This window comes from Amblyomma americanum, chromosome 3 (assembly GCF_052857255.1).
Source record: "Amblyomma americanum isolate KBUSLIRL-KWMA chromosome 3, ASM5285725v1, whole genome shotgun sequence".
Classification (NCBI taxonomy): Eukaryota; Metazoa; Arthropoda; class Arachnida; order Ixodida; family Ixodidae; genus Amblyomma; species Amblyomma americanum.
In genome coordinates this window covers 83,435,129-83,447,319 of record NC_135499.1, presented here as the reverse complement: position 1 = coordinate 83,447,319, position 12,191 = coordinate 83,435,129, and the positions used below count along the sequence as shown (strand labels likewise).

The window sequence follows — 12,191 nt, the reverse complement described above, 5'->3', positions numbered from 1 at the left end:
TAGAGCAGATGGCGCGCGTCTAGTGAATGCATAGTTGTGTTAGAAACGCACCTCCGAGTGTTCATGAATGGGCGACATGGACGGGAATGAAGATGCAGGCGCTTCGGCGAGCTCCAGTGCTGGAAGTTGTCCGGAACGCACTCAACTTTACAGACGCTAAGACGCGTCTAGTTGCCCGGTACGCCACATCTTTTGCTCTCTAACAAGGTTCAACAGTAGTTAAGCCACAGACAATTTTTTACCACCCCGGTAGAAGCGCGATCAAAAATGCGAGCAAAGGAGCGCACAGGTGCCGGGCTGTTCGCAATTGTTTTTATCGCGATAGCACTTGCAACGCCGAAAGTGGTATGTGAAATGACCTCCACCATTAAGGGCATTGACTACTACGCAATGTTCTCGCTAGCCCCGTAGCACTTTCGACCAAAGGAATCCTGAAATAGGGACTCCCAACCCTGGGCCCATAATCAAGCTCATTAACAAACTTTTTAAAAACAACAACTTTCGCAAGCGGTCATTAATACAGCGTCCAATCATGATGATATAGCACTTGCCGCAGGAGTGTGGAATGAGGAATACCGCACATGCCTTGCAGGCAACGAATGACGCGGCATAGATTTTTGCGCAATGAGGCCTCCGCTTCACGTTATTCACTAGGTGGCACATGCGTGCATATTTTCCCGAGGGTGGAAATGCCACAATGACGCTAAACTTTCCGGCCACCTCCTTAATGTGGTGTGACAGCTAATGCCAATAAGGAACCGTGACCGGGCTCTACTGCGGCCGTGCGTACTTTTAATGTTTTACACCCTTAGACTGCACAAAATATGAGCTGAGTCATACATTGCCTGTGTAGTTGCTATGTTGTATATCGTCACACTCTGCATAGAAACTGCTATATCATCCAGATTTCCCTCCTCTTTAATGACCGCTTGCGAGATCACTGCGTCGAAGATCTTGCCTAAATTTGATGACTTCGGTCGCGCTGAAAGTGCAAGCGAGTCTATAGAAACCATTCCTCAATCAGGTACGCGTATGCGCAGGTTTGGTGCGCAGATAAGTCGACAAATATTGCAAACAATCTGTATTTTCGCCAATAAAGACAGCTGCATGAGTGGGCCTTCTGTTACGCTTTTGAAGAACTAGATATAAAAGGATCTATAGACTGCACGCCGGTGAGATAGCGGGGGAAATATTAAGAGGTAATATAAAAAACAATGAAAATGCCTTTTATTCCGCGCCCATCTTGTTTTGTTTCTGCTGTTTTTTGGGTGATTGCCGTCGTATTGACTCAGAGGTGGTTCCCTAAGCATAGTCTGTCTGGCGAAGCCCTTTATTTCTCAGGGTTTTGATACTGGAAAATAGTCTTGTACCATGTTTAATTGTGTCAAAAGCAACTAACTAGCCTACCTCTGTGCTATTAGCGAGAAAGGTCAGTGCTACATGGATTTTCTGCTACATGGATCATTATCTAACCCTTTTCAACTTTAACCCAAGGGAGTGCACATGCAAACGAGTCGACCCCGTCGACGAAGTTTTCCTGTCTACTAACAGCAGGTTCATTTAACGAGGGAGCTTTCCTTCAACAGCCAGTTGAGGTTCCTGGATTTGGCCCTGACCTTTCGCCCTCACCATCCGCGCTTAAGTATGCGCCTCGCCTCAAGAAATGACCCTTCCTGTCATGTTCTGCCGTTCCGAATTAGTTAAACACCGGCTTACCATCGCCTCAGTGAGGGATGCCTTAAGCATCTTGTTCTCAAGGAATCGGCTTCATCTTCTAGCTACAAATCTATAGGCTTAATGCGCCAGGTTTTCCGTCGAATTTCCTTGACAACGCGGAAGAGTATCAAGTGAGGCAGCAGAACGGCACGAGGCCCGGAAGAAGCGAAAAGACAAACACAGTGCTGTCCCCTTGATTCCTCTTGGCCTCGTGCCATGCGCTGCTCCCCTTAATACTCTCTGACCAACTCACTCACCAGTTCATGTTGTACAACCTAGCAAAGTTGCTTTTTTTCCGTGGGCAAAAAGGAAAGACCAATCATGAGTGTGTACAGCATAAGGTGAATACCACTGTTTTATCCCATGTGCATTTCGTATCTATCGGCCCAAGAAGGCAGCAAACCGTGATCACGGTTGTCTTCTCGGCGCTAAACATGGTAAACTGTTTTTGCCCATAAGTCAATTCAGATGAAACCAAGCACCCATCCTGTGTTCAGAAACATGGCCCATGTTATGTTGAATGCCAGTCGGGGACGGCTTACGAAATACTGCTCACTTGTCGACGCGGGCATGCCGGCCAGATGGCGCGGTGCCCTAGTGTGCAGCTGCGTGAGCGTGCGAATTCTATGAAAACACTCACATGCAGCAATGTCGCATTGCAGTGCGAGAATCACAGAAAGTGCCGAGTGCAGCTCATCCAGACACGCGTCTTCGGTTGTTATAGAGACAAAAAAGCTAGAGTATTTTTAGACTCCCACGTGAGCCGTTAAAAAAAAAGAACACCTCAGGACGCCATCGATCATGATCAGGAAAAAAAAAGCTGTTGTATCTCCGCTCATAGTCTTTCCACGAGACGCTAAAGACATGTGAACTATTGCTTTTTGTTTCACCTTATTCACCACGTGTAGTTTTTATTCTTGACGTTCTTTAATTCTTTAGTTGGTATACATTTCTGTCGAAAATAAATCGATGCATTTGGCAGTATTCAGCGCTCGTGTTGTCGTTTTTTTGCACCGTCCTTGTTTGTTGGGCTGCTTTTCCTAGGAAGAAAAATGAATAAACCGCTCCTGGCCACTATCCGGACCTTGTGTAAGCCTTGTTTCTGAAACCCATTAACCTCATATAGGTGCCATAAGTGCATGTAAGCGCCGGTGTGATGAGTGAGTTATTTACACGCGTGAGTTTGCGAGATGGTAAGATTGGGTGTGTTGAAAGTAAAATCGCCAGTGGCTGTTGAAGGTCTGCGATATGTTCGTCAGAAACTTCATGCAAAAGCGTCCGGTCATTATCATGACTGGTCAAGTTGATCACTCACACCTGAATGCGAGTCTCGCGGGCAGGCTGGTTAATCACCTGATTACCTGCAACCTCCGTGTTGCCCGACATCCGCACCCCCCCCTCCCCCCCCGCACCACCGCTACTAAGGCAGGGAAAAGTTGCGAAAGAGCGCAGGAGAGGTCCTCACTTGAGACTTCGGAAAAACCACACGTACGAAATGCCCGAATGGCTTCCATCAAATCCGTATATATGCAGTAAAGGGGAGACGGGCGAAGAGTTGCTGAGTGGCATGTGCGATGGCAGAGATCTCCGGAGGAAGCCAAGAAGTTGGATTGGAGTAGTTGCCAAATATGGATCATATGGGAGTGGTTACGAAATGCGTCACGATGACAGAAGCTATGGCACCGACAGAAGGGATCAGGAAGCATCTACGTGATAGTATCGCCAAGAAATGTGTTCTGGTGCAGGGCCCGGGCCTGACGACGTCCAGATGCAGGGCCGGTGTCAGTGGGCATGAAGAGAAGCTAGGCGAGGCATATCAAGTAGAGGCTTTTGCGGCAGTGTAAAGAAAAGACAATGAATCAAATACAGCTCCTTGCAGAAGCGTAACGCAGAGCAGGACAAACCACCATGTTGACGCACCCAGTAAAGTCGGAGAAGGTCGCGAAGGGGAAGGACGAGCTCAGTGGCATAGAGTTCCTCTGTAGATGCCTGTGGAGAGTTGTAGAGCTGCTTTTTATAGTGTCTCAAAGACGGACTGTATGCGTTACACTTGGGAGTGAGTGCAGAATCTTGTTAAGGGCGAAAGCTCTACCAACTGTCCTGCTCTGCACTAATCCACCCCATTGTGTCCATAAACCACACGGTGGACCACATCTGTAACCTGACGTAAGAAGTCTAGACCTGTTTTTTGAAGCATCCTCAAATGATGTTTTTAAAACTGCCGAAGGGGCTAGGTAGCTTCCTAAAGTCATGTTCACAAATGGGCAACTGCGTGACAGAAAAACGCACACAAGCTGTAAAACCAGTTGTTAAGTCTGTGTCGACGCAGCCCTGCTGCGTGAGCCGTTCTTCTTTACCAAGTGCACTGCTCTGCTGACTTTCTTTGTGCCATTGATTTGACCATAATTCGAGACCAGCGGACAAAAGGCGTTACAACGACATTATGATGCTCAAACGATATTCCTGGCAATTAAAAAGTGTGTCCCAAGAAGCGTGGGCATCTTCTGCTGTAGCTTGCTGGACCTCTAGCTAGTATATCTCCGGATGTGGCTGATACTAATCAGGAAGATGTTCCTACGAGAATGAATGCACACCATGAGGCATAGCTTAATTAGTGGTCACTGCCATTCCATCTGCAGCTACTGCAGAGATATTGCGGTAGCCCGTCGCGCCTTAAACTTCCGAGCATTTCGACACACTTTCGCTTCAGTTCATTGAGTCCTTGTGGAGTCTGAGCAGTGGCTTGAACTGTTGCAGAAATTGGGAGAACTTTGTTATCGCAGTTTGAGCAAGCCGCAGTTCTGCCTTAACAAATCTGAAATTATGACCTACACTTTGAAACACGCTTTGCTTCTGGTGCACTTTCATCAATCGTGGCCTTTCCCCATCCACATTATGGTGGTCTCTGCCGCGTTGTTGTCAGCGGGTAGCAAAGTCAAAGTGCCTAGTGCTGTGCGCTTAACAACCTAACTTTTGTGCCTAGGTATAGAATACAGTGCCAAAGGAAAAACAAAAACTGATAATTTCTATTACGGCTTTCGCCCAGGATGGTGTTCTCTGTAAGCACATAGTGTGGCATCGTGTATCCGTTCTTTGACAAAAAAAAATTGTGCTACGCTTTAGATTTTGATAATCATCATCGTGACCAACAGCTTGCGCCTTCTATTGCCGGCGCCATATCGTTTGGGTGGCGGGCGATAAAATGTAAAGATATGCGAAACTTTTTGCGTTTCTGAAAAACTTTTGAAGCAGTGCGAAAAAAAGATAGCTAAAGTATTTCTATCTCTATACACTCTTCGTATGTTTTTCTCTGTGCGCTCTGACGTAAGTTAGCGTCCTTAAACGCCGTCTAAAGCGTGGACGTCTAAGACGGCTTTTGCATGCTCCAGAAAAGGCTTGCACCGCAACCCGCACAAAATTATCTTATTCATAATATTGCCCCTCAAAACGAATGGTTGTCTAATATGCTTCGTCACAAGGACCATGTATCTTATCCTAGCTGCAGATTCTATTTGACGCTTTACCTTCTGGTTCGCGCCAACGCATATTCTGTTTTTGATGAAGTCGAGAGTGTGACGGAATCCCGTCTGGCCGGGGGGATACATTTCAAAACAAAGAGACGCCGACCAGTAAAACGAAAAAATTGTATTGACGTTTCGGCGCCCAGAACGGGGGCCTTGTTCACAATGGAAACACACCAAGAGGGTTCGTCTTTTTAAAAGCTATAGTAATCGCCGTAAAGATCGCGCGTAAATCGGGTTAAGATTGCCCTCGTTACGATTAAGCGTGTGAGCCGTTGTCTGTATCACCAGGGACTCGAGATGAAGCCGTGATGTTGTCAGTTTCTCTTTTTCGATGATTGATCATCATTTTTCGATTAATCATCGAAAAAGAGAAACTGACAACATCACGGCTTCATCCCGAGTCCCTGGTGATACAGACAACGGCTCACACGCTTAATCGTAACGAGGGCAATCTTAACCCGATTTACGCGCGATCTTTACGGCGATTACTATAGCTTTTAAAAAGACGAACCCTCTTGGTGTGTTTCCATTGTGAACAAGGCCCCCGTTCTGGGCGCCGAAACGTCAATACAATTTTTTCGTTTTACTGGTCGGCGTCTCTTTGTTTTGAAATGTATCCCCCCGGCCAGACGGGATTCCGTCACACTCTCGACTTCATCAACCTTCGCCAGGCCCATGGCCAAGGAATCATCACCAAGATTCAAAAAAAAAATCATCGAAAAAGAGAAACTGACAACATCACGGCTTCATCTCGAGTCCCTGGTGATACAGACAACGGCTCACACGCTTAATCGTAACGAGGGCAATCTTAACCCGATTTACGCGCGATCTTTACGGCGATTACTATAGCTTTTCAAAAGACGAACCCTCTTGGTGTGTTTCCATTGTGAACAAGGCCCCCGTTCTGGGCGCCGAAACGTCAATACAATTTTTTCGTTTTACTGGTCGGCGTCTCTTTGTTTTGAAATGTATCCCCCCGGCCAGACGGGATTCCGTCACACTCTCGACTTCATCAACCTTCGCCAGGCCCATGGCCAAGGAATCATCACCAAGATTCAAATCATCGAAAAAGAGAAACTGACAACATCACGGCTTCATCTCGAGTCCCTGGTGATACAGACAACGGCTCACACGCTTAATCGTAACGAGGGCAATCTTAACCCGATTTACGCGCGATCTTTACGGCGATTACTATAGCTTTTAAAAAGACGAACCCTCTTGGTGTGTTTCCATTGTGAACAAGGCCCCCGTTCTGGGCGCCGAAACGTCAATACAATTTTTTCGTTTTACTGGTCGGCGTCTCTTTGTTTTGAAATATTCTGTTTTTACTCTACAAGAAAACTGGCAAGGAAATTTAGCGTTACCGAAGCTCCCACCTGCTGTTAGTCTTATTTCTTCGTATGCACAACATAGCATCTGCAGGCAATTTCTCTTTTATGGAATCATAGCACTTCGGTTTATTAATCATGTCTGGCCTGAATGAACAGTTTATAAATGTCCCGTATGCGTCTCGCTTCACGTTAGTAGAGACCGCCAGTCGTGTGCTGAAGAACGAAGAAGTGCGACTGTGCGCAAACGCATGGGTGTCTCCTCCTGAGCATAACTCCTGAGCACCTCTTAGAATAATTCTCTAGGTTATAGAGCTCAGCAACGACCCCGCTCCTTGCTTATATCAAAGTAGCCTTCTTAGAATCGCGACGTACGCAACTAGCTTTTCGAAATACATGGCTTGAAAATCAAAAAAAGAAATTCAGTATAGCTATCTCAGAAACTTAAACAGAAGCCGCAGCAATGTGTCCCCTCTTCAGTTGCTGATATTATATTCAAATTTTCAGTTCTTTTTGTTATTTTAGTTCATTTTCTGGAATTTTTTCCCTGTTCAGGTTTTTTGCCTGTACAGTGCATGCAAGTTTTCATCTTTTAAACAGCTGAAACCGATGCAAGAATTCCCTCGCACATGACTTCACTTTTTAATGTGTTTGCCATTTGTCTCATTTTATAGAAAAATTGAATTTTATTCTTTTCTCTAAACAACGTAACAGGTTTCTTACCTTTGTGCGTTGGCGAGTGTTCTAGAAGCCAAACCCCTTTGCATGACCACTTGGTCCATGCTGACACGGTAGAAAGCAGCCGCCATCGACGATACAGCGACCCACACACTCTCGTCGTGAGTAAGGTCAAACTGTGTGCTGCAGAGGAGAAAACGCTAATTTTTATGGTCGTGGTTTTAAAACACTGGCATTTACAATCTATGATGTCCAAGAGATAAAATCTCACTCTAAACATATAGTTTATACGCTCGACGAATATAAATAACCGACAATGAAAGTAAACACGGCCGTATTGTCTGTATGGAGAAAACACTTGCTTAGGAGAGACAAAGGCGTGAAATTAGGCCACTCTCACGAATAAGGGCAGTTTTCCGGTATAGATCGACTACACCGTTTTAATAGTTAAAGTAGCTACTTCAAGGAAACAGAGGTTTTAGGATCTAGAAAAGACAAAAGACAAGTTTTCTGCGCCTCAGGTCAATTCCACATGCTTTCTGGGAAAACATCTAGAGTTCTATTTCGCAGAACCATGAAGTTAAGCTACTCCGCCATTCACTTGAAAGTTGTCATCACGTAGCCGTTTTTGTTTTTGACGCCACGTATTTGACCTGAAATGGACAAGTACCATTTCTAGTTTTTATAATCAGCTTTGTCAGCAATAAATCTCTCTCAGGAGCCGAACAAATGTGAACGCCGGCAATAAGAGCTGAGTAATGAACTTTTACTAAAATAAAAAAATTCACGGAGTTGTTTCAAGTGTCCCTTTAAGCAATCATCACATAATTTCGATAAATTTTACAAGAAAATTTTCAACCTGAGGCTGCGGTTAGCCAAAACTCGTTTCGCTGTAAATACCTGCTGCTGTTCACAGTTCGAGGACACCGCAGTGCCCTGATGGTCAGTAGCCCTGAAGAAATGCTAGTCACGAGCTTCGACACCATAGGCAGGAGAGGAAGAAAATTTAATTAGAAAAGCGCAACATGTATTTGGGTGCCCACTTGTTTGCTTTGAAACAAGCGTACGGGTCTTGTAATCACGAAATGAGCTGAAAACTCCATTGCGTAGCGTTAATGATTAATTACAAACGATTTTTTACTGGCAGTTTCGGTCTCGGTCGGCGTCGGCGCTGAGGAGCGCCTTGACCTCACGGTTCACATGTCAACCTGGGATACCGCTATACTGATGACTCCGCGGCGTCGCCGGCTAGCAGTGGTTGTTCCTGAGAACAGCCGCTAGGTTCTGTGACGTCACATTAATTTCGGCAAGTGTAAATTGATGTAACTCGATGCATGCGGAATAATAATAATAATAATTGGTTTTTGGCGAAAGGAAATGGCGCAGTATCTGTCTCATATATCGTTAGACACCTGAACCGCGCATTAAGGGAAGGGATAAAGGAGGGAGTGAAGGAAGAAAGGAAAAAATGGGTGCCGTAGTGGAGGGCTCCGGAATAATTTCGACCACCTGGGGATATTTCACATGCACTGACATCGCACAGCACACGGGCGCCTTAGCGTTTTGCCTCCATAAAAACGCAGCCGCCACGGCCGGGTTCGAACCCGCGAACTCCTGATCAGTAGTCGAGCGCCCTAAGCACTTAGCCACCGCGTTTCTCGGGTAAGCTTATTTAAGATATGTTCCAATCAACGCCTGAGACTGAAACTTGTTAGAAGGCATAACTTACTCCCAAGAAATATCATATGGTTTGTTTGCTTAAGAAATTTTGTGTCTGTACCCCATTTAATTCGTAAGCCCAGCCGACTGCAATGTGCCGTGTACGGCGAACCAGGAGAAGCTGGCGGCCACGTGCCAGGCTAGAAATAACCATGCGCTCCTTCGAGGCTCTTCTAGGAGGCATTTGGCTACTGATAGGTACTTGCGAACATTTACGATATGTAATAGGAGGTCCTATGACCTTGGCGCAAGCTACAGTTTGGTATTAAGTCTGCGTCGGTGCTTACATGTCAGGTTTAGGGCAGGGGAAGAGTTTTTTTTTTTGTTTCTCAGTGAGTAACGACAGGGATGAAACAATTAACCGAAAAAGACTTTAGTAAAAAATGCGGAGACCTTGATGTAAACCAAGCCTAGAGCCCCAGCTAATATTGGTATTTTTCTGCCCACTTGGGCTTTGAGACCGAGATGAGAAAAATGCCAGATTTAAGAGCGATAAATTAGGCCCTGAAAGGGCCCTAGGCAACTGCATCAGGGTGCGTCCGTGAGAAGTTTGTCGAATATTGCAAGGGGCAGCTGTACAAATTGTAAGAAACTTTTATGTGCTTGTTGATAGGAGTGGTTTAACTTTCCTATGCGGTGCAAAATCTTCCTTTTAAAGCTTTCCAGCACTCGGACGCAGTATATATGACTGCCATTGAAAACCAATTGGTTTCATTTTAAAGCGATAGCTTTACTAGCCTAGTGGCGCCAATTTCGCCGTGTCTGCAAGAATGACCCTTAATGGCGCACATATGACCTTGAATCGGCCTCGTTTTGTTAAAAAAAAGAAAAAAATTTTGTAGGTGGCACTCGAACCAGCGCTTCCGGCAGGTGAGATCAGGGCGCTTGTACTCCGCCACGAGCGTTTTTCTTCCTTTATTGCATGGAAATAGTGGCGAAAAGAAAAATCTAAGCATGCTTACTCCACAAAATACCAGGCCACCATACCCATGCACGACTCCACCTTCCAAAACATCAAAAGTCCGGGAGGCAAAGATACGCATCCAGATAGGGTAGCCAGCTTGGCGGCTCTTCCAGGGCCGCATGTACACCCCGTACCAAAGCGCATTGCTCACGAGACAAATATATCGACGACCGCGGTGATTCGGCGTGGCGGTCCATTATTCGGCTTTTCCAGAGGCTGAATAGTCGCAGAATCATAAAGAGATCATAAAGCGCGACATTGCAGACGCCGAACACAACATAGAAAAGAACACACCAAAGACGTTTCGGCTCCCATACGGGGGCCTTGTTCACAGTAAAAACGGGAAGCGGGTGCGCGAACTTATGTGTGCTTGAAAAGGAGACGCAGGGAGCGGGCGCAAGCAGTTGTTGGATTTCCGCAGTTTAGGTTCAAGGTGTGACAGGTCGTTTGTATCGTGAAAAATTCAGGTGAAAGCGACGGAATTTCTTCTTTTCTGTCGGAGGAACCTATGCCTTGCCCCAGTCGATAATGTGCTCTTTCGATATGGAGTGTTCGGCGATAGCACTGCAATCTACTTTTCTTTTTTTAACGTCGTTATCATGAAATTTTAGGCGCCTTTCGAAGTTGCCAGTTTCGCCAATGCAGACGCAGTCGCAGCCGGAGCAGGGAATGCTGTACACCACACCGGGATATTTTTCTTTCGGAAGAACATCCTTTACGTTGACCAAAGCATTTCGCAGGTTTCTGGTCGGATCGTGGGCAATGTCAAAATTGAAGGTGCGCAGAATGCGTGCCAACGCCTCTCTGACTCCAAGGGTGCAGGGAACAGCGGCACGTTTCAGGGGGGAAGACACAGGTGTTTCTGGTTCTGGTCGACACAGCTGTTTTTCGACTGACGCCACGAACGATGTCGGGTAGTCATTGCGTGAAAGTTCTTGCCGGACCATGTCAAAGTCATTTGCCCTGTCTTCGGGACAACTAGAAATGGGTTGGCGCATTTTGATAAAGTGGAAGCAACCGATATCTTATGTCAGGCTGGGTGGACGGATCTAATGTTGAGATAAAGCCCCGTGTGGGTGGGTTTCCTAAAAACGCTGAATGATAGTTTGCCACTATCGCGTTTTACCAAGACGTCTAGAAAGCGCAACGTACCGTTCGCCTCGACCTCGGTGGTGAAATTAATGGCGTCTTCTATGGAGTTCAAATGCGTCGAAAATGCAGGAAAAGCGCCTTTTTGAATCATGCGGAAACAGTCGTCTACATATATGAGGAAAACATTTGGCGGGTGAGCAAAGGTTTCAAGACGCGGCGTTCGACAGACTCCATGGTGAGGTTGGCAACGGCAACAGAGATGGAGAGACCCATATGAGTGCCTTGAAGTTGACGGTAAAACAAGCCTTGAAATACAAAATACGTGCTGCTGAGGCAGAGCTGTAGGAGTCTGCAGAGGTCAGGAAAGTCAGCAAAGTTCTTTTCAGGTAAAGATCTGTCAGACTCGAGGGCAGAAGAGCAGGCTTGTACGGCAAAGTCAACAGAGACGCACGTGAAAAGCGACTTGATGTCAAACGTGAGTAGCCTGCTCTTCTGCCCTCGAGTCTGACAGATCCTTACCTTAAAGGACCCTTATTGACGTTCCTGACCTCTGCAGACTCCTACGGTTTATGGTTTATAGTTTATGGCGGTTTAACGTCCCGTAGTGAAGGGCTCCGAAAATTTTGCCCACCTGGGGTTCTTTAACGGGCACTGACATCACACACTACACGCGCCTCTAGAATTTCGCCTCTATCCAAATTCGACCGCCGCGGCCGGGATCGAACCCGCGTCTTTCGGACCGGCAGCCGAGAGCCATAACCAATCAGCCACCGTGGCGGCTGCAGACTCCTACAGTTCTGCCTCAGCAACACGTTTTTTTTTTGTATTTCAAGGCTTGTTTTACCGTCAACATCAAGGAACTCCTATGGGTGCCTCTATCTCCGTTACCGTCGCGAACCTCACCATGGAGTCTGTCGAACGGCGGGCCCTTGAAACTTTTGCTCACCCGCCAAAAGGTTTCCTCAGATATGTAGACGACCGTTTCTGCATGATGCAAAAAGACGCTTTGCCTGCATTTTCATCACATTTGAACTCCATAGAGGACGCCATTGAGTTCACCACCAAGGTCGAGGCGGTCGGTGCGTTGCCCTTTCTAGACGTCTTGGTAAAACGCGATATTGGCAAACTATCATTCAGCGTTTTTAGGAAACCCACCAAAACGGGGCTTTA

General features: G+C 46.4%; 1 protein-coding gene across 1 annotated transcript in view; it reads right to left on the bottom strand.

Annotated features, from left to right (window-relative positions):
* The window catches only part of LOC144123865 (sodium-coupled monocarboxylate transporter 2-like), a 90,117-nt gene that overhangs the window by 45,679 nt on the left and 32,247 nt on the right, over nt 1-12,191 (bottom strand). The window contains exon 8 of the mRNA XM_077656592.1: nt 7,292-7,429. Within this exon, the coding sequence (XP_077512718.1) occupies nt 7,292-7,429 (138 nt within the window). The remainder of the gene's footprint in view (nt 1-7,291; nt 7,430-12,191) is intronic.